We start from the raw sequence: 22,611 nt of genomic DNA on the forward strand, positions 1-22,611 counted from the left end.
CAAGTACCTTTGAATGCCTCTACTCCATTCGCATACAAGTACCTTTGGATACCTCTACTCCATTTGCATACAAGTACCTTTGGATACCTCTACTCCATTCGCATACAAGTACCTTTGGATACCTCTACTCCATTTGCATACAAGTACCTTTGGATACCTCTACTCCATTTGCATACAAGTACCTTTGGAAACCTCTACTCCATTCGCATACAAGTACCTTTGGATACCTCTACTCCATTCGCATACAAGTACCTTTGAATGCCTCTACTCCATTCGCATACAAGTACCTTTGGATACCTCTACTCCATTTGCATACAAGTACCTTTGGATACCTCTACTCCATTTGCATACAAGTACCTTTGGAAACCTCTACTCCATTCGCATACAAGTACATTTGGATACCTCTACTCCATTTGCATACAAGTACCTTTGGATACCTCTACTCCATTTGCATACAAGTACCTTTGAATGCCTCTACTCCATTCGCATACAAGTACCTTTGGATACCTCTACTCCATTTGCATACAAGTCCCTTTGGATGCCTCTACTCCATTCGCATACAAGTACATTTTGAAAACCTCTACTCCATTCGCATACAAGTACCTTTGGATACCTCTACTCCATTTGCATACAAGTACCTTTGGATGCCTCTACTCCATTTGCATACAAGTACCTTTGGATACCTCTACTCCATTTGTATACAAGTCCCTTTGGATGCCTTTACTCCATTTGCATACAAGTACCTTTGGATGCCTCTACTCCATTTGTATACAAGTCCCTTTGGATGCCTCTACTCCATTTGTATACAAGTACCTTTGGATACCTCTACTCCATTCGCATACAAGTACCTTTGGATACCTCTACTCCATTCGCATACAAGTACCTTTGGATACCTCTACTCCATTTGTATATAAGTCCCTTTGGATGCCTCTACTCCATTTGTATACAAGTACCTTTGGATACCTCTACTCCATTTGCATACAAGTACCTTTGGATACCTCTACTCCATTTGCAAACAAGTACCTTTGGATACCTCTACTCCATTCGCATACAAGTACCTTTGGATGCCTCTACTCCATTTGCATACAAGTACCTTTGGATACCTCTACTCGATTCGCATACAAGTACCTTTGAATGCCTCTACTCCATTTGTATACAAGTCCCTTTGGATACCTCTACTCCATTTGCATACAAGTACCTTTGGATGCCTCTACTCCATTTGCATACAAGTACCTTTGGATACCTCTACTCCATTCGCATACAAGTACCTTTGAATGCCTCTACTCCATTTGTATACAAGTCCCTTTGGATATCTCTACTCCATTCGCATACAAGTACCTTTGGATGCCTCTACTCCATTCGCATACAAGTACCTTTGGATGCCTCTACTCCATTCGCATACAAGTACCTTTGGATGCCTCCACTCCATTCGCATACAAGTACCTTTGGATGCCTCTGCTCCATTCGCATACAGGCGCTTTTTAATGCCTCTACACCATTCTCGTGGAAGTGCCTTTTGATGCCTGCTGTAAACATCAGCCATTTTGAGTGGGTTTTCATAGTGCCACCTTCGGGGAAAACCCCATATTAGATAATACGTTCATTGCTGTGAATGACCATTACATCAGATCATATGGTCACTGTTTATGCTCTGGTCGAAATATGCTATTTAAAGTAACTGGGTCGCATTCTCCACTCTCCAAAATGGAGATTGCAGATTTCATTCAGTACTTATTGAGTTTTCACAATTAGAATCACAACTATGAAAGCTTCAATAACTTAGGTAAATGCTCTGATATTGATGTAGGCAGCAATTACTTTTTATAAATTATCAAATTCAGATGACTTAGTGATGTAGACACAAACAAAGAACTTGCAAATTTTGAGTATGAGAAATGGCAGCTACGGCTGGTCACGTGGCTTCACTTACTTGACAGTGAACGAGTTCTCTCAAGATTTTAAAGCACATAAAAAATTATTCAGAGAAAAATAATTACACAGCTATAATGATTGGACTTTACCCTTAAATTTTTCCATAGATAATAGATGTGTACCAAAAATGTAAAATGGTTAAAATTACTGTTAAACATAACATACACTGCACTGCTTAACAGTTAACAGGCAGGCCTATATGTATGGAGTCAAATAGGTAACAGGTGTTCTATTTATAGTGCACTGCACTGGGTAACTTTGCTACATGTGTATCGAAGGGCTAAAAAGCTCTATGAGGTAAAGGGATAACCAGTAAAGTTAAAAATCACTAACATTATACCATTTTGACTCTTGAAGAAAAATTTATCTTTCACAGCAAATTTTCTGACAAGAAAACATACTACTGCAAAGAAAATAAGAAAACTGGACAATTCTTATTGATATTTGTCTTTGTTTTTTCATATATATTGAAAACAAGAAAAAGTCTAATTCTAAGCCAAAATTTAAACTTCCATCTTGCACATGAAAAGATACTGTGCATTCAGAGATGAGAGAAATTGCTACCTACATATCTATGTAGAAAAGTATGATGGCATCACATCTAGATCTTTCCAATGTAAAATAAATAGTGTTGTAAATAATATTTGAGATCCAAATCAGAATCTGATTTTTAGAAGACAAAATGTAATATGGTATGTTGACAAATTCCACAAAATCATATTATAATAGTAAAGTGATGAGACTTTACTTAAACAACTCACCATATTTTGGTCAGATGAGAATCCCAGCGACATCCAGTAATTATCAGGTTCAGGAATACTGGCTTTCATTTCAAAGTCAATGTAACTCCCTTTATTAGCCCAGGTCACCAGAAATGTACTGTCACGAAAACAACCTTTTGTCTCCCCACAGGCTGGATCAATAGACTATTCCATAATTTAGAGAAAAGAAAGAAGAATTTGTTCAATGAATGCATTTACAGTTTTTGTACAAAAAAGTAAAGTATTACCCTTCCTGTCTGTCTCCTTCCATCTATATTATTCTGTGTGTATCTTTGGAGGATTGACGATGATGAGCAGACAAGGTAGAAAATAATGAAACTTGTTATGGCAAGGAAACAGCATTAAAGTATTAATTTAGTGAACGAAGTTTAACATATTTCTCTTATGTCATTGAAATTTTGCAACGCAGAAGAAAATATGTTGAAAAAGGTCAGAATTCCATCAAATGACAGCACTCGATGACTTTTATAATGGTACAACCCATAGAGATTAAATCCTGTGAAAATCTGATCGCAGAAAAAGGTATAGCTTCATCTGGTTGTCGAATCACCCTCCCTTCAACCTTGGTAAACAAGCAAATTTCATCAGCAGTGAAGTTTTGGTGTCCAGTTAATTTGAAAACGACTAAAATCTTCAAAATCATCACTACCCAAGGAAAAAATATCATCCACTTCGTTCACTTTGAGTTAGTCAGGATTATGATCCCCACTGTCTAAAATGTTCCCAGATAATTGTCATCAAAATCGGTATCCACATCACTGCCATCATTGGCTGCTTCTTAAGTACAGTCTGCCAGTTTGTTTCCACATGTTAAAATTAAGTTTTGAAATAAAATTATCAACTAACCAGTTATCATCTGTTTTACTCAAAATGCCTGTTTACAAGACATAACTACTGCCGAGCTTTGTAGCGTCATGGTCATGCATGATACACTAAAGTGGGTGGTATTATAGAAAGGTAGACAGATGTAACTCTACAATGATACCAAATAATCTGGAATATCTAGTTGCACTACGAAATACAGATAGAAGAACCTCAGTTTTTGGACCCGACTTTTTTTAAACACAAAATTCGCCTGTGGTCGGAATCCGATTTTGTGTCTGAATTTTAGACTTTTTGGTCTCAGATCTAAGGCAAACCAGTATGAACAGCAAACAGACAGATGAGCCTTTGCAAAAAGTAGCATAAGATGGGCTTTTGGAATAAAGAGTGGTCTCCATACAAAAATAATGGCTCCGTTTAGCAAAAAAACAAACTTTTACTCTTCTGCTCATGCGCGAGTCAACTAGGCAGTATGTTATTGAGGTGGCGCTCACCAGATAATATGTACTTTTGAGAGAGTGACGTATGTAAGGTGAAGTAGTTTGCATTTAAAACATGCACAGTGGAGAGAATGTTTGTATACCTCTATGCTACATTAATGTAATGTGGATGATATTTCTTTTGGATATTGTACTTTTGGAAATTTTACATGATTTAAGCACACTGCTAACTAAAATGACTGCTCCCTTGTGTTAAAAAATCAGTCTGAATTAGTCTAAAGTACACTATACATAGCAGCTATTAAAATAGGAAAAATGAATTTTGCCAGACTAGACAATACCAGCTTCTGAAAGTGCAATGAATGAATTACCAAATATATAAAATGTAAAAAAAGTTATTGGCTCTTTTTTATACAATTTACCTCTGAAGTTCAAGAAGTGAAAATGACCAAGTACAGCTAGCACTTTTTTGAAAGGTGCACATTTGAAGTAAGGCCAAGCTGTATACTCTATAACCCATAGTACACCCATCAATCATACACCAAAATAAAGGAAATTAAAGGTTCTTTGCATTATACCTAAGATATACAAGGTCTTTTTTAAATAGCCAGTATAACCAGTGAGGAAAGCCGGGGAAATTCTTTTTCTTTAAAATCCTAACCCTATGCAAAATGCGAAACTGTATAGCGCCACCTGAAAGATGACCAGGGATTTGGTGTTTTTGAGTCTATTCAGAAATAGCTTTCAAAATGTGTTTCCTACTCGATTTTCAGGCAAAAATGACAAAAAGCTCCAGGGGTTAATGTGTTAAAGAGTCAGGATCACTGACATTTGACTAAATCATAAATCAAAATAACTGCATATCTAAACAGATAAATAGGTTACACAAAAAGTAACATGTCAGTTTCTTCAAAGATATATTTACTTGGATCCTGAATCAAAATAATCCTTTTATGACCTATTTTATGCAACAACAACAAAAAACCATATCAGACTATATTATCAACTTACCCATGGTGTAACCTCTTGACTCTGTACATTAACCCAGAATGATGCTTTTGCCTGTACAAAGGTTGCTCTGCAAAATTATCAAAAAGAAATGTTCTTTTGGGGGCTGCATCAGTCTTTGTTCAAGTTTAATTGATCTTTAAGACATCATGATACATATATATTGGAATGTACTATGAAAATGACTGCACCATGATAAACTGCTGTATTTCGGTATATACCATGATATGTAATATGGGATACAATAATTATATTAAAATAACCTGTGACAGATACAACTATTTTGCTCAATTGTTTTAATTTCTGCAATTATTTTGTCATGAAAAATGAAAATATGCTTTTAGTCAATAAATCTGTCACAAGATTATTCTGGAATTTCCATACATTTCTAAATGACAGAACTGACAAATAATGCCAGATCAAAATACCAAGATGGTAGATACTTGTAATACTGTGAATCTATATTAGAATGACATATATTTTTCATGCTAGGAACTTACCAAAAATCTCAGCTATTTTTATTTAAAAAATAAATAATATTATAAAAATTATTAGGTATCACTGTACCCACTTTATCTAATTGCCTCAAAAAATCACTCCTCTTATATGAAGAAATTTCATACCTCAACTTTCCTCTGACATTTAAAATCCATTTTTATCTGGGATGCCTCCTGGTTAAACAGTGATCACATACATGCCAAATTTGTCCTAACACTTCTTAGGTTTTGTTACAGTTGCAAATTTGTAGTGGAATTGCTATCTTCCACAGATTTGCAGTGGAATTGTTATCTTCAACAGATTTGCAGTGGAATTGCTATATTGAACAGATCTGGAGTGGAATTGCTATCTTCTACAGATTTATAGCAGAATTGTTATCTTCAACAGATCTGTAGTCAAATTGCTATATTCAACAGATCTGTAGTGGAATTACTATCTTCTTCAGATATGTAGTGGAATTGCTATCTTGTACAGATTTGTGGTGGAAATGCTATCTTCTACCATCTTATATGATAACCTTATCTACACCATCGCATATTGAGCAGATATTTTTGTGCTTCAGGCCTGTTAATTTCATTGGATGTGGCAGAAAGACACCGCATCCAAGCAAAATTAACTTGTTCAAATCTGAACATTGTTCCTCCATGATCATGACAAAGGGAAGACACAACTTGAATGGATTGATAAGTAAACAATGTTTTCCACTGCCGGTCCATTTTTGTACAAATACAATTCACTCAAAAGCACCTGTAATGGCTTCCCTCTGGTACATAAATTATTTAGAGACAAGTGATATGGTTGTCTGAGGTCTCCTTTAAAGTTACATGGGATAATTGTTTCATATTCTTCATTAAGAAAAGTGGGGCCCCGAGTGGCCGAGTGGTCTAAAGTGCTCTTCATTACGGATCACTGCCATCTCACCTCTGTCTGCGGCGGTTCAAGTCTAAGATTCAGCCAATGTGGGTATGTGAGAAAGCTTGCCAGTAGCTTCTCGTGGGTCGGTGGTTCTTTCCGGGCTTTTCTCTGGTTCTTCCTCCACCATTAATACTGGTCGCCATGTATAGCCTATCATGTGCTGCAAAATGGTGTTAAACCCCACAACAACAACATCATTAAGAAAAGTTTTTTCATTTTCTAGTATATCAACCAGATCAGAGGTGGAACATGGAAATCATTATGGAAGATTTAAAAGTACATTTAAGTGTAAATTGACACCTCAATATTTGACCTTTAAGTACCAAACTTGGCAAAGTTTACACAAAAACTCTCCATAAAAATAAACTGCATTGTTTTAATGAAAGATTAATTGTGTCACAAAATTACAGGTTGCAATAATTTACACACAATCTGGAAAAATAATTTTGTTTAAGGATGATATGTGTTACAAAGCTGGTAGCAACAGCCTGTTCTTGTTAGTAAAGGTGGATATATATGAGATCAATAATACATACACAAACACAACAGTGTCTACTGCTACTGCAGGGGCCCTCCACGTCATATTTACTGTGGTCTTCATGCTGTTATTGACATGAGTGAGAGCTGCCTACAAAATATTGAACAATGAAAACATATACAATATTGTCATCAGACATTAAAAAGTAAAAATAGTATTTGCCGTCAAGATCATATGTTCCAACTGTCATGTATTCAAGATCCAATGATCCAATTGCCATGTTTTAATTTGCAAGGCTTTTGTCAAGTTAATGCCACTAACTCATTATCAGCAGTTTCTTTCCATATTACATTTTAAAACAGCTAGAGTCTGGCATGTGAAAGCATCTGCTCACTCATCCCATATCAAGTTTTAATGCTATATATCAGGGGTGCACAACCCCCAGCCTGCAGGCCGGATCCTGCCTGGCAACGTGTTCTGTCCGACCCTCAGGTCAAATTAAAACAACACAGAAATCTGGCCTGAACAGTAATTATATTAAAGAAATGAGTGTTGTGCAGCCCAATGAGCAGTCTTAGAAAATGGAATCTGGCCCTTGGCCAAAAAAGGTTGTGCACCCTGCCTATAAATGATGCAAAATTAACTAAAAATAATTTGGTAACATACAGTATGTTCATGTGCTATTTCAACCCATAACATTATCTTCTGAAGTACACCAGCTTAAAATTGAAAGTGAAATGCTAAGTCAATGCATCAATAAAACAAATTTAGTGTTAAAAATACAAAAGGCTCAGCTGAAGAAGATAATAATTCAGATGGTTGCCAGCTGAATGAGATTAGGCTGTAGCCTATTTATAATAAATTTTCACATAACAAAGAACAGGAGGTCAGATTGGAAATAATATCACATGACTTACAGAACTTAACAGTTGACCATTTCACAAAGCTAGCACATGTACTATTTATTATATGAATGCAAGTTTGGTGTTTTGATCATACAGCAACACTATCATTTAGTGCCAAGGCAAATGAATTAAAGTGCCTTGCCCAATTACTAAAATAGCCGGCCCAGTCTAATCTGATGGTATGATTCAGAAACAAACCACTGAGCCACTTCAGCTCCTGTAAGAATACAATTTTATATAAACTCTCAAATTATATATATATATATATATATATATATATATATATATATATATATATATATATATATATATACCATGCTGATTTTGCCTATTTTACGGGGGGAAAATATTTCATAAGATAAAGGCGTCATCAGTATGTATAGTTCCTTGCTCATGATCTCATCAAGTGCAGTTCTTGCTCATCATAAAACTCATTGGATAGCTTAATACAAGGTTCTTGCCATATGAAGAAAATAAATTCTTAAAAGTGTATTCACTTCTCTGTCAGATAAATATGTAAATGTGCTTTTTGTCTGTATCCAGAGGATAAAGATGTTAAAAGTTATCACTTACATCATATCCTTTTATCAAAAAAGAATGTATCTTTTTTTTTTAAATGTGCCTTTTCCTCCAACAAAAGTACAACTCTTCACCTCTCTTCTGTAAGGAATTTCTCATAGAAATTCCTTCATGTATGAGCCTTGATAAAATCATTCAAAGACATAGAGTTACTAAATTGTTGACAATCTCGCCAAATCAGATGCAGCAATAATCTCGCCAAATCAGATGCAGCAATAATAATAATAATAATAACAATAATAGGTTTATATTTTGTGGGTTTAACACCATTTTTAAAGCACATGATAAGCTATACATGGTGGCCAGTATATTTTGGAACAGGAAAAACCTAGGAAAACAACTGCAAGAACCAATGACCAATGGAAAGATACTGGCAAGTTTTCTGACATACCCATGCTGGCTGAGCCTGGACTCAAACACACACAGACATATGTGAGATATCAGTGATTTGTAAAAAGAGAGCCTTAGTCTATAAGGCCACCCCAGGGCCCCAATAATAATAATAGAACAATAATAATAGAACAAATACATACTTCATTTTGTGAGGGTAACTCAGTTATAATATACTATTATCCCCTGAAGCACACAGGATGAATTGAAATTAAAAGCAAAACTTTAAAAAAAAATTATTGCATGCTTAAATACATGATGTGCATTAACATAATAAATCAGAGTATACGCCTTTAAATATTTACAGTGAAACTGCCTTTTGAGATAACTGTTATACGATTTTGTTTTGAAAAGATTTTGATTTGTTCTGATCTAATGGTTTTACAAAGTTCATTAAATAGTCCCATATAAAGTGTCCAGAAAAGCCATTCCTGTATACGTAAGCAAAATATTTTACCAAACAAATGCTGATGATACCCCCAATATAAAGTCTGTTAGAAGTACTGGTAAACATTACTTCATACCAAGGCCAACAAAGGACTTTTTCTAAACTGCTTTCAATACAATGGTCCACTGGTACAGAACATTATTTCCAGCGGCATAGGGCAACATCGTAGCATTTCTTCTTTTCACAAATGGATGAAATCTTAAGACACTGGAACAGGTCTACATAGAATACATATCTCCTGCTTTCTCTCCTTATGCCTCTTGTTTTTACAGATGAATCTTTCAATACATTTTATTCATTTTTACATGCTCACTGATGCTTGTGAATTATGAGCTTGAAACATTGATAGATTTTCAGAAAAACTCAGTTCTTAAGTGTTAAGCCAAATGTTTGTCACATTTTGCTTTATACTATATATACTGGTAAATATATATAACAGAAGGCATCTAACTTAAATTGTTCCAGTAACTAATTCAGTTACCTTCTCTAAATAATGTCATTATTATTATTATTATTATTATTATTATCATCCATGTAAGCAAATGCTTTTTCTAAAAATATTTGTTTTTGGAAATGGTGTTCTGCAATGATCATTGGTAACTGATCTCAGCTGAGGTCCTTGGCATAGTTTTTCTGACTTCAAATAAAACATATCATTTAAATATTGTTGACATAATCCATTCTTTACTTTGAATATGAATATGGTCTTGAGGTAGTGTAATCTGAAATCATCTTGTTGGCTTCTGTCAGATCAGTATGATTTAAACCATAGGGGTGATAAATGAGAACATTTGTATTTTTCAAGTTTCCATGCAAGTATTTTAATGGTCAACTAAATCAAAGCCTTTTTAAAATCAAGCTGTATAGTTCCAATGAATTCTGCATTGTCCATAGCAAGCAACCTTTATTAATGCGACTGACAGGAACATGTGGAACAAATAACCCAATTTATCCGGGACAAAGTGTCTGAGCTGGCATGTTGTTCTTTCCCTTTGTGTGTGGGGAAGAAGAGGCATGATCTTCAACACAATGGCTTAGTTCATTTTAAGCACCACTTCAGAACTTGCACAGTAGATTACCCTATGCTGAAGTGTCCAGAGTAGTCAGGAATTTCATTACAAAAGTCTAATTCCCAGTGAATGGCAATGAAAGCAGGGGCTAACATGAATGACCCAAACTGTCAGAATAGCAAGTAGTTTGGGTCCACTGATACATAGTTTTTTGGGGGGAGGGTAAAACTAATTATGAAATAAATATCCGTCACTGGTGTGTAAAGCAAAGAGACCAACTAAAATCAGTAGGAAATCAACCTGAATATAGAGTTTGGAGGAATAAAGTTGATAAAATGATATGTCAAGCCAAACAAGCGCACTACAAAAAGGTGCTGGATGAAAATCAAAATAACCTGAAAGCTATCTGGAAAGTGTTTACAGGGTTTGGTGCAGGCAAATGTAAGAGTAAACTGAATATTTATCTCTCAATCATGATGGCATTTATACTGACATCTCAAATATTTTAAATAACTTATTTGAACAAATTGCTGAAAAACTTAAAGAACCCAGAACTTCATCTGATCATCTGGAACTCAAACATTTTTGTGCTAAAAAACTACCAAACAATATAAAGTTTGAAATTCCTGAAATGAGTCCAGAATTTGTGGTGAAATATATTTAAAAAAATGGATGATTGTAAAGCTTCTGGACTTGATATGACTGGACCAAGGCTACTAAAGGTAGTTGCAACTGCAATTGTAGAGTATAGCTTTCATTTGCAATGAAAGTATTAGGTCTAATAAATTTCCACAAACATGGAAAACTGCTAAGGTTATACCACTGCATAAAGCAGGAACAAAAGATGATGTAAATAACTAGAGACCCATCTCTACCCTTCCTTGTCTCTCCAAATTACTAGAAAAACATGTACATGATTCTTTCCTCAACTATTTGAACACTTATATCTTATTCACGATAATCAGTCTGGCTTTTGCTTGAATCACTCCTGTGAAACTGCACTTGTATCTTTGATTGATAAATGTCTGAAAGCATTAGATCAAGGAGAAATGGTAGGCACTATTATTGTTGATTTTCATAAAGCTTTTGATCTTGTAGACATGAAATTTTGCTTGAAAAAATAAAAATTTATCAATCCTGTGAAAACTCCCTAAACTGGTTTACTTCTTACTTAACCGATAGAGTGAAAAAAGTATCTTTAAATGGTCAACTTTCTGAAAGTAAAAATATTAATTGTGTAAGTACCACAGGGCTCTATCCTTGGACCTCTCTTATTCATTCTATTTATCAACAATTTACCTCTTAAGATTGAAACTTCAATTTCTTCCACTGACCTCTATACAGATGATACTACACGGTCTGAGATGGGTAAAACCAAAACGGTACTTGAAAATAACTTACAAGATGCTCTCAACAGACTTCAAGTATGGTGCAAGGAAAACAGTATGATCATTAATACAGAAAAAAACGAAAGCCCTACTGGTTACAACACAACAAAAACGAGCAAGGCTAGATAGTGACAAAATCCAGGTTCTATTTGACAATGTGAGCTTTAATATGGCCTCTCAAGATAGAATTCTTGGTGTGTTCGTAGATAACAATCTTACTTGGTCTATTCACATTAAACAGGTTAATTCTTATCTTTGGCTACTGAGGAAAATCAAAACATACATTCCTCTTCAGTATAGGGTCATCTTTTATAAAAGTTATATTCAGATCTGTAAAGGCTAGTACCTATGGCCACTCTTTGTAAATCTTTATGGCAAATTTCGGTCTACAGTATACTACATGCAGTAGATATGTGTTATTGACACTAGTACCTCATGATGCATCTACATGTATATAGTAGATATGTGTCATTGACACTAGTACCTCATGATGCATCTACATGTATATAGTAGATATGTGTTATTGACACTAGTACCTCATGATGCATCTACATGTATATAGTAGATATGTGTTAGTACCTCATGATGCACCTACATGTATATAGTAGATTGTGTTATAAGCATTGTAGTACCTCATGATGAGGGGCCCAGAGTGGCTGAGTGGTTTAAAGCACTCGCAGTTATGGATCATTGCCATCTCACCTCTGTCTGCATGGATTCGAGTCTCAGGTTCAGCCAATGTGGGTATGTGAGAAAGCTTGCCAGTAGCTTCTCGTGGGTCGGTGGTGCTTTCCGGGGTTTTCTCGGGTTCTTCCTCCACCATTTATACTGGCCGCCATGTATAGCCTATCTTGTGCTGGAAAATGGTGTCAAACTCTACAACAACAACAACAACCTCATGATGCATCTACATGTAGCAGATATGTGTTATAAACACTGTAGTACTTCATGATGCATCTACATGTAGCAGATATGTGTTATAAGCACTGTAGTACTTCATGATGCATGTGTTATAAACACTGTAGTACTTCATGATGCATCTACATGTAGCAGATATGTGTTATAAACACTGTAGTACTTCATGATGCATCTACATGTAGCAGATATGTGTTATAAACACTGTAGTACTTCATGATGCATCTACATGTAGCAGATATGTGTTATAAACATTGTAGTAGTTCATGATGCACAGACAGATCAAGTTATAAAGCTTAACTATGGGTGTAATGTATAATGCAATAAGCATACATGTGTTATAAACATTGTAATACCATATGATGCATAGACATATCAAATTATAAAACTTAATTATGGGTGTAAAGTATAATGCAATAAGCATACATGTGTTATAAACATTGCAATACCACAAGACGCATAGACATATTAATTTATGTGTCATCTTTAAACAAAGCCATCATCATTATTATTATTATTATTATTATTATTATTATTTTGTAACAAAGACTTCTGGCAATACTGTCTGAGAAACTGAGCTAAGCACAAATCTTTATTAAAGTCTGGAGAGTAAAATATCAAAATACACGACTGCAGGCACATAAATTTATGAAACAAAAACTGTAACGTATGCAATCAGGTAATAATGGCATTTTATACATCAATGTTCAAGACAGGTACGAGAACCTGGTAATGATGTGTGGCAAGGAAATTAAATTGCTAAGAAGATAACATAGACTGATGAGACCTGGATTGCAGAAATAGAGGTAAATTTAATTAACATACACTGATGAACCCTGGATAGCAAAAGTACATGTACAGATAAATTTAATAATCATAGACTGATGAGACCTGGATTGCAGGTAAATTTAATTAACATAGTCTCATGAAACCTAGATTGAAGAAGTCCAAGTCAATTTTTAAAATTTGTACTCTACAATGTTGTGATTCAGAGAAAAACACTTAATTAAGTTATGTACAGAAGTCTTAAGATTTTAGGTACACCTCTGTCTCTTATTGTGATCAAGCAGATAACCAACAGGTAGACAGAAAAATTATAGACATACCTGTAAGCTGCTACCACATGGGTTCTGTGTGAAGTTATCCCCAGTTAGGTTGCCAACTGTGTCTGGCTGAGAAATACTGCTGTTTTTTCTTGGCTGTATGAGAAATCCCTTAAAGTATACTCCAGAATTTGCTTGTAGGGTTACTGAAATGACAGAGACATTGTAAGGAATCTACCAAGTAGATGACTACTCTACATGATTTATTTTAGTCTATTCACCTTTAACTGATTCAGTTAAAATCAAAAATAAAAAATGCTAGTATATTTTTGTTCACTCGCCTAGGTTCACACACAATTAAAAAGAAGCCAGTATAGCTAATTGAAGACAATAATAGAAAGGCCCCCAAGACCTATAGAAAATATTTCATAAAATATCCATAAACATTTATTCTCATATCTAGCCACACTCTGCTCTTCCCTTCCCATCTTTCAATGCGCATTTTTCCCAAGCAGCTACTTCCCTAAAAAAGCCAAATTAATAAATTTAATGGGTGCATGTTTGCTTACAAGGTCTTATACTGTTTATGATGAATAAGCACTGGAAATATCAGACTGTTTTCTACCTTGTTTCTATGGTAACAATGGCAGAAATTTGATAAAAACTAGATGAAAAAGTCTGTCTTTCATCAAAATTTGCAATTGTATGTTATACAGCCAAACTGTCTACGTGACCCAACAGATGGACAAAATATTGTATGATATCAAACTATACCTGTTGATAAGCAATAAGGTAAACATTTACAAAACCTGGATGATAAAGTTGGCATCAGTTCATTGGAATGTGTAATCTGCAACAGCTAACTGACATTTAACATGCCCACCTGAGGTCAATTGGTACAGTGGTTTAAGAGATATCAAAAGTGTTTTCCAGCTTTTTCTTACATCACTTTTGTAGAACATGTGATAATGAAACTATCCAACATTAGTTTGATCGAAACTAGCAAAGTGGTTCTGGAGATTTGAAAAATATTTATTCCATCTAGCTGCTATGGAAACCAAAATTTAGGCTTAAACAAAAACAACTTTGTAGAATAAAGCAGACTTATCAACTTTAGAAAGATCAGTAAGGCAGTAAAATATTTTCATAAGTTAGGCCATATATTGTAACAAAATATCATGTACTTCTATTGTTGACTTGAAAAATGTGCATTTGAAAAGATCATTAGTGTAGACTGATGCAGCAAAGGCTCCTTTAAATAAACTAAAAAAAAGACCATACTTCAGCCTTAATGACTTTTTACTCCAAGCATGGCCAGATATCTAAATATTCTGTTGATGTCTGTGCCAGTTTATTTGTACCTTATAAGAGGTCGGTAATTGTCTTCATTTTCACTGTAGTTTTGTTTCTTGGATGACATTGTTAATATAAAAGCAAAAGCTTCATCATGCATGTGTTTTGTATGAAAAGCACAGGCAATTAAAGTGACTTAGGTACCCCTGTAAAGTTATGATATAAATTCCTGGACTCCCTTTAAATAGAGACATGGATCCCATCTTGATACAGAGTACGTAATTGGTGTCTCCAGTAAAGTTGTTGATTAATACTCTACTTCCTGGTGGGTGTGGATCTACATCTCTCTTCAAATGGGAGTCCAGGTAATTTAATTTTACATGATTATATTTACTCCAATGAGTTTAGGACCCAATGTATTTTGCTGGAATTCTCTGAACTCTTTTGGAGGAAACAAATTCCTTTGAGTATTGTCTTCATGTAATGATGTTTAAATCATGTACTATAACGTGATCTTTTAGCATCATGGCCACTACACACAACAAAAATACCCATCGGTGTGTCCTATGTGAAGGAACATATAAATATCGCCAGTTCTAGCATGAGATAAAAATATTATGCATATAGATTTATAGGTGTCTTGCAAACATTGTCAGAAGGTATACAAAAAAAACGAAGACCTAAAAAAAAAAAATTGAACAGCCATCAAAATTCAATGGATGCTTCTTCCCTTGGACTCCATGATAAGTTGTTGGGAACAAAGAAATTCTTTCAGATCCATTCCTACTTCATCTGACTCTGTCTGAGTCTTCAGATTATGTGGAATCAACCAATCTGGTTAAGGACATAACAAGTCCAACAATAAATTGGGACTCAGTGCAATAATTTTATCAGACTGTGTCACCCCCAAGAGCATTAGGGAAACAGAATCCTAATGACAAAGGTCTGATCCAACCATTTATTAAACCTGTGGACAATCAAACAAGCCCACCTGTGGACAATCTAACAATCCCACCTGTGAACAATCTAACAATCCCACCTGTGGACAATCTAACAATCCCACCTGTGGACTCTCTAACAATCCCACCTGTGGACACTCTAACAATCCCACCAGAAATGGTGCTATATCATCAATATGCCGGCAGATGCAGAACCTTGAACAAGAACTTTATATAAAGTCAATACAGCTTTTTGTTTTGTATTCCAAACAGTAGCTATGACTGTTTACATGATACAAAATAAACAGTCATTATCAAATGTTATTTACTGGTAATAACTTATTGGGTTTTTATGTTCAACTGCTGCTTAAGTCTAATCCCAGTTGCATTAAGTTTTCTTCGTTATGTATCCTTGACCCGAGCTTTTGATAGCTACTCAAGTTATTGACAACAAACAAAACTGGCAATAGACAGACAGATGGACAACATGGTACCACAATACAATCTGCCTTATGGTGGGTGTATAAATCTTAGATGACCAAAAATAATTATGACTTTTATGAATTAATGGTGTACAAAAAATTAGAGGGTATGAAAAATTAAGAGAATACAATAAATGATTTTTTTCCCCTTACCTGTGATTTCCTCATTTGGCATATATGTACTCTTGGATGTTGTAATAGTGTAGGGAGCAGGGATAGTAACTATAGCACTGACTCCATGATTTGGCATCATAGAAGAACATGCATCAGCAGGTGCTCCTATGGGATAACACATCACCTGTCCAAAGATTAGTATCCCCAGCAAAAAACTCTCCGCTAATATTTGTCTATAGTCCATCCTTTTACCTGGAAAAGAAAATAATTTTGGTGCAATTTGTTTACAGTCGATATTAAGGGTGGCTCTCAATTGATGCCCCACTGTCAGCAGTCCAATTTATAATGAAAGGACCAGGTACTATGTTATTGTAGGCCCCAGCCAGGCAATGAAACGCTAATGGGAAAACACAGCATCAGCTTCAACATCAGTAAAGCTCAGTCAACATGCATGACTCATAAACAAAAGAGACTGGGTTTGAATCCTACCAATGAATGAATCTGGATCAATTATTGTGGTATCTTTGGGCAAGGCATTTATTCCAAATGCCTTGAAACTAAATAACCTACTTGTGCCAGATTCATTACAAAAAAAGGATATGGGTAGGAATCTTACCATTGCTGATTCTATTACCACTACTATTATAAATACTGCCTTGACATGTACTGTACAATTGCTAATGATTCTATTACCATTAATACAACTACTGCACTGAAATGTACTGTACAATTGCTAATGATTCCAATACCATTAATACAACTACTGCACTGTACAATTGCTAATGATTCTATTACCATTAACTACAGCCCTGACATGCACTGTATTATTGATAATGATTCTATTACCAATAATACAACTACTGCCCTGTTACATGTACTGTAGTATTGCTAGTGATCCTCTTACCATTTATACAACTACTGCCCTGTTAAATGTACTGTACTATTGCTAATGATTATATTCCCACTACTAATACAACTACTGCCTTGACATGTACTGTACTACTGCTGTGTGTGTGTGATTTATATTTTTAATGAAGCTTTAACAGTTTTCCAGTCATATTGCTACGATGTCTGCAGTGTGGCAGCTTAAAGTGATGTCTAGCACTGTTTCACCCAGTCTCATTGTCCTGACACCAGGCCGACCAGTCCTAACACTAACCTCTTAATGCTGAACGCCTAGCAAGGCAGCTGTTAGTACCATTTTAGCAGTTTTTAATAAACCTCGGCTGGGGTTCGAACCCACGAACTCCCGCATCTGGGGCAGATGCTATAACTACAACCACTAGGCCCCCAGAGCAGTGTTACTTCACTGATGATTCTATTACCCACAATACAAATTCTGTACTGACATCTACTGTGCCATTGCTAATGATTCTATTACCATTAATACAACTACTTCTGCCCTGACATATACTGTACTATTACTAATGATTCTATTACCATTAATACAACTACTGTCCTGACATGCACTGTACTACTGCTAATGATTCTATCACCATTAATACAACTACTGCCCTGACATGTACTGTACTATTGCTAGTGATTCTATTGCCATTAATACAACTACTCCGTTACGCAGGTTCGGCCTATGTTGGTATGTGAGAAAGCTTGCCAGTAGCTCCTCGTGGGTCAGTGGTTCTTTTTGGGGTTTTCCCGGGTTCTTCCTCCACCTTTAATACTGGCTGCCATGTATAGCCTATCTTGTGCTGAAAAATGGCGTTAAACCCCACAACAACAACAACAACATCTACTCCGTTACATGTACTGTACTATTGCTAATGATTCTATTACCATTAATACAACTACTGCCCTGTTACATGTACTGTACTATTACTAATGATTCTATTACCAATAATACATCTATTGCCCTGTTACATGCACTGTACTATTGCTAATGATTATATTACCATTAATACAACTACTGCCCTGTTACATGTACTGTACTATTACTAATGATTCTATTACTATTAATACAACTACTACCCTGACATGCACTGTACCACTGCTGTGTGTGTGTGTGATTTAGAATTTTAATGCAGCTTTAACAGTTTCCAGTCATATTGCTACGATATCTATTGTGTGGCAGTTTAAAGTGATGTCTAGCACTGGGGCATCATGCTGCAGACATGTAGCATCATGTCCCACCCAGTCACAATGTCCTGACACGAGGCCGACCAGTCCTAATACTAACCTCTTTTTGGGGCCCTAAGTGGCTGAGTGGTCTAAAGCTCTCTCCATTATGGATCACTGCCATCTCACCTCTGTCTGCGTGGGTTTGAGTCTTGGATTCGGCCAATGTGGGTATGTGAGAAAGCTTGCCAGTAGCTTCTCAAGGGTCAGTGGTTCTTTCCAGGGATTTCCTGGGTTCTTCCTCCACCATTAATACTAGCCGCCATGTATAGCCTATCATGTGCTGAAAAATGGTGTTAAACCCTACAACAACAACAACAAAAACTAACCTCTTAATGCTGAATGCCTAGCAAGGCAGCTGTTAGTACCATTTTTAGAAGCATTTAGTAAACCTCCGCTGGGGTTCAAACCCATGACCTCCTGCATCTGGGACAGATGCTTCAACCACTAGGCCCCCAGAGCAGTCTGTACTACTGCTAATTATTCTATTACCATTAATACATCTATTGTACTGACATGTACTGTACCATTGCTAATAATTCTATTATCACCACTAATACAACTACTGCAGTGACATGTACTGTACTATTTGCTAATGATTCTATTACCATTAACCATTAATACAACTATTGCCCTGACATGTACTGTACAATTGCTAATGATTCTATTACCATTATTACAACTACTGTTCTAACAGGCACTGTACTATTGCTAATGATTATATTGCCACTACTAATACAACTACTGCCCTGACATGTACTGTACTATTGCTAATGATTCTATTACCATTACTACAACCACTGCACGGACATCATTAATACAACCATTGTACTAACATGTACTGTACTATTGCTAGTGATTCTATTACCACTACTAATACGACAACTACCATCATAATAATTTTTCTGCTGCCATTATCATTATCATTATTATTACATGTACCTACACAAATACAAATCACCACTGTTAAATGTTCTTGGCACTGTCAACACTGTCATCATCAACAAACAAAACCCCAAAATAGCAACATATGGCCTGCATCTGATGGCCATTTTTATTATCACTCATTTATTAACTTATTTATTAAACCAAGCAAAATGTAAACTGAGAGGATTTTTAATCTCCGAATTTAGGCAAAATGGTGAATATATATGAGGGTTCATCAGAAACATTGGCTCACATAGAAAAAATTACACTAGGCATTACATAACTGGAACATTTTAAACATCCCATTTCTGAATTTTGTTGAAACATTTTATAAAAGATTTTCATCCAGCTGGTGACCTAGATCTATTTATTCATGGTTCTTAGATCATTCTTCCAACTCTACTAATTTTCATTGATCTCTTGACTTGTATGCTCCCCATTCACTGGTTCAAACTTGAAAAAGTTACACATTTAGTACTGCAGAGGATTTTTGTTTCTATCAGACTATGGCAAATGCTGCGTTGTTCGTGTCAACTTCTCTTGACCTTCCACATTATCCTTAACATTAAATGACCATCATCCTTCCCAAAATTGCTACAAGCTAACATAACAGGGTAAGTTTTGCAGAAACCATTCAATTCATCTGTTTTCATCAAAACAAATCTTGGGTTTATGCAACACTGAATGATCAGTGATCAGTTGTGATATGTATCTTTTGATGTCATGTTTTTCTTCAGTTCGATTTCATATGTAACTCTTAGAAGTTCTGAAAATTGGTATCCATTGGCTCGTTATGTTTTTTTGTGTACCCAAATGAAGTCACTATTTAAGCATATCATCCTGTAATGCAATACTACACTTTTACAGGAATATTTCTCATTTGAATTGTGTTTATAAATGAACCAATATAAACTGGAAAAAATTTAAGCTGTGCTGGGTCATGTACACTCTAAGAAACTGTTATACCCAATATAAAATGGAAACATTGTAAGCTTTGCTGGGTAATGCATACACTTTAACAAACTTTTATATTGGATATTTTTAAAACAGTCACATAGTTTTCACACAATTCCATACATATTAAGAAAAGTGCTACATAAGCCAAGCTGTGATCTATTCAGATTGGTTTGATTCATAATTATATGCATGTCCACAAACTTTAGATCACCCCTCAAACTAAATTAACAATAAGTTATAAGGAGTAACAAAACTATCAATGTTTGTTTATGGCATAAACATCATGAGAAATCACTATATTAATAACATTAACAGCCACTGAAATGTGAAGAAAAAAACATATACTGGTAAATAATGTTTAAAATTATGTATGAAAACAATGTCATTACATATTCTTAATCTTGCATACAGTAATTCTCTTGTAACTTTAAGCAGTGAGATAAAATATTTAAGTGTGTGTGTTTGTTTTGAACTTTTAATGTAGCTTTAAAAAAACTTCAGTCATATCGCTATGATGTTTGCAGTGTGACAGTTTATAGTGATGTCTAGCAGTGAAGCATCATGCCACAGACATGCAGCCCGAGTCCTACCCAGTCACATTGCCCTGACATAGGTCAACCAGTCCTAACACTAACCCCTTTATGCTGAGTGCCAAGCAAGGCAGCTGCTAGGACCATTTTATAAGTCTTTGATATGACTTGGCCAGGGTTCAAACTTGCAACCTCCTGCATCCGAGGCAGATGCCCTAACCACTAGGCCGCCAGAGCAGTAGAAGAAAATAAAGTCAAAAAGAGTTATTTTTAAAAAATTTCATTCAATAGTGGATAAATTAAACAGTGAAAAAAATGAGGATAAAGTTAATATTGAATATGTCCAATAGGTTTATACTCTCAAAAACAGGGTATTTAATTTTAAAACATTACCAAACTTACCTCATTACCACTCGAGAATCAAGTACATAAACAGTCAGTCTACTGTTCTCAATTCGGACTGGACAGAACTTGTTTAAGTTTCTTCACACAAATACACCACACCTTTCAGGCATGACTAACTTTTTTAAACTGGTTAGTTTGACCTATATCAGAAATAATCGTGACATGAAGATTAGGATTATGAATGAAGAATTTTAAAATAGCTATGGTAATAGAATAACAGCTGTCATGCATATCTGACTCACACAAATATCTTTGGAACAGTATTACATTTTGGCAGGTTGTTGTTGCTGTTGAAATCACTTGATTGACTGCATTAGCTCCTACAGTGGTCCGCCACTCTGCATTCAAAATATGGCCTTATAGAAAGTGATTAACATGTACCATTCTGGTGTTAGGCAAGATGGTCTTATAAAAAAGATTAGCCTTCATTGACAAGCCTGCCAAGAGAAGGAGCACTGTAGTATATCCCAGTCAAATTTGTTGGCCTGTGTATAACATGTACAGTATAAACCCTGACTGAATAGTGAATCAACAAATCAATGTTCCTGCTGCTGTTCATGTAGACTATTTGAAATCATTTGTAAAATTAACAATACTGACCTTACAATGGTTGTGTTACATTTTCTCATAATGTTTCATCCAACTGAGACTGTAACTGTCTTGCTTATGATACTGCCAGGTACCTGGCCTAAATTGGCAATACAGTATCATAGACAAATATTAGCACAATCACATGGGGGGGGGGGGGCACATCTGCTACCAATATGTGATCAAAAGAAAAAATAATACTACTGTAATAAAATTTTGGGGAAAACATCCACTAAAAATATGAGAAAAATTTCCAGACCCTTGGAAAAGACATGTAAAGTAATTCTTTATCAGCTCATAGATAATGTTTAAAATGCAATGCTTATGATAAAAGTATTGTAAATGCATAGAAGAATATTTCTGAGACAGATAAAAAGTACATCCAAGGTGTATACATCTGCCCCCATTTACCTGAACACAATCTTCCATCAAAGAGAATCCACCAGTACCCAAAATTTAATATCATTAAAAGGTCACAATATCTAAGTACCCGAGCCAAACAAGAAGCTATTCAAAATAGGTTTTAAATTTCAGGTGTTCATATTTAAAATAACATTTCTCAGGATATTAAATTATCTCCAAGTATCTCTTCCTTCCACAACAGGTGTATTCAGTGGAAGAAACCATACTTTAAAAAAAGAATATGGTATATTTATTAAGGTACAAGTTACACCACCCACCTGTTTTTCTCTTT

At 35.3% G+C, this 22,611-nt stretch overlaps 1 protein-coding gene across 1 annotated transcript in view; it reads right to left on the reverse strand.

Annotated features, from left to right (window-relative positions):
• Positions 1 to 21,473, reverse strand: part of LOC149784933 (ferric reductase 1-like) — a 103,235-nt gene extending 81,762 nt beyond the window's left edge. Inside the window, exons 1-6 of the mRNA XM_089978564.1 lie at positions 21,327 to 21,473; positions 16,420 to 16,632; positions 13,617 to 13,759; positions 6,934 to 7,025; positions 4,988 to 5,054; positions 2,694 to 2,858 (exon numbers count right to left, since the gene is read on the reverse strand). Coding sequence (XP_089834690.1) covers positions 2,694 to 2,858; positions 4,988 to 5,054; positions 6,934 to 7,025; positions 13,617 to 13,759; positions 16,420 to 16,624 — 672 coding nt within the window. The 5' untranslated portion in view covers positions 16,625 to 16,632; positions 21,327 to 21,473. The remainder of the gene's footprint in view (positions 1 to 2,693; positions 2,859 to 4,987; positions 5,055 to 6,933; positions 7,026 to 13,616; positions 13,760 to 16,419; positions 16,633 to 21,326) is intronic.
• Positions 21,474 to 22,611: the final 1,138 nt, after the last annotated feature.

The sequence above is a fragment of the Sinohyriopsis cumingii genome, chromosome 13 (assembly GCF_028554795.1).
Source record: "Sinohyriopsis cumingii isolate HCF-2022 chromosome 13, ASM2855479v2, whole genome shotgun sequence".
Taxonomy (NCBI): Eukaryota; Metazoa; Mollusca; class Bivalvia; order Unionida; family Unionidae; genus Sinohyriopsis; species Sinohyriopsis cumingii.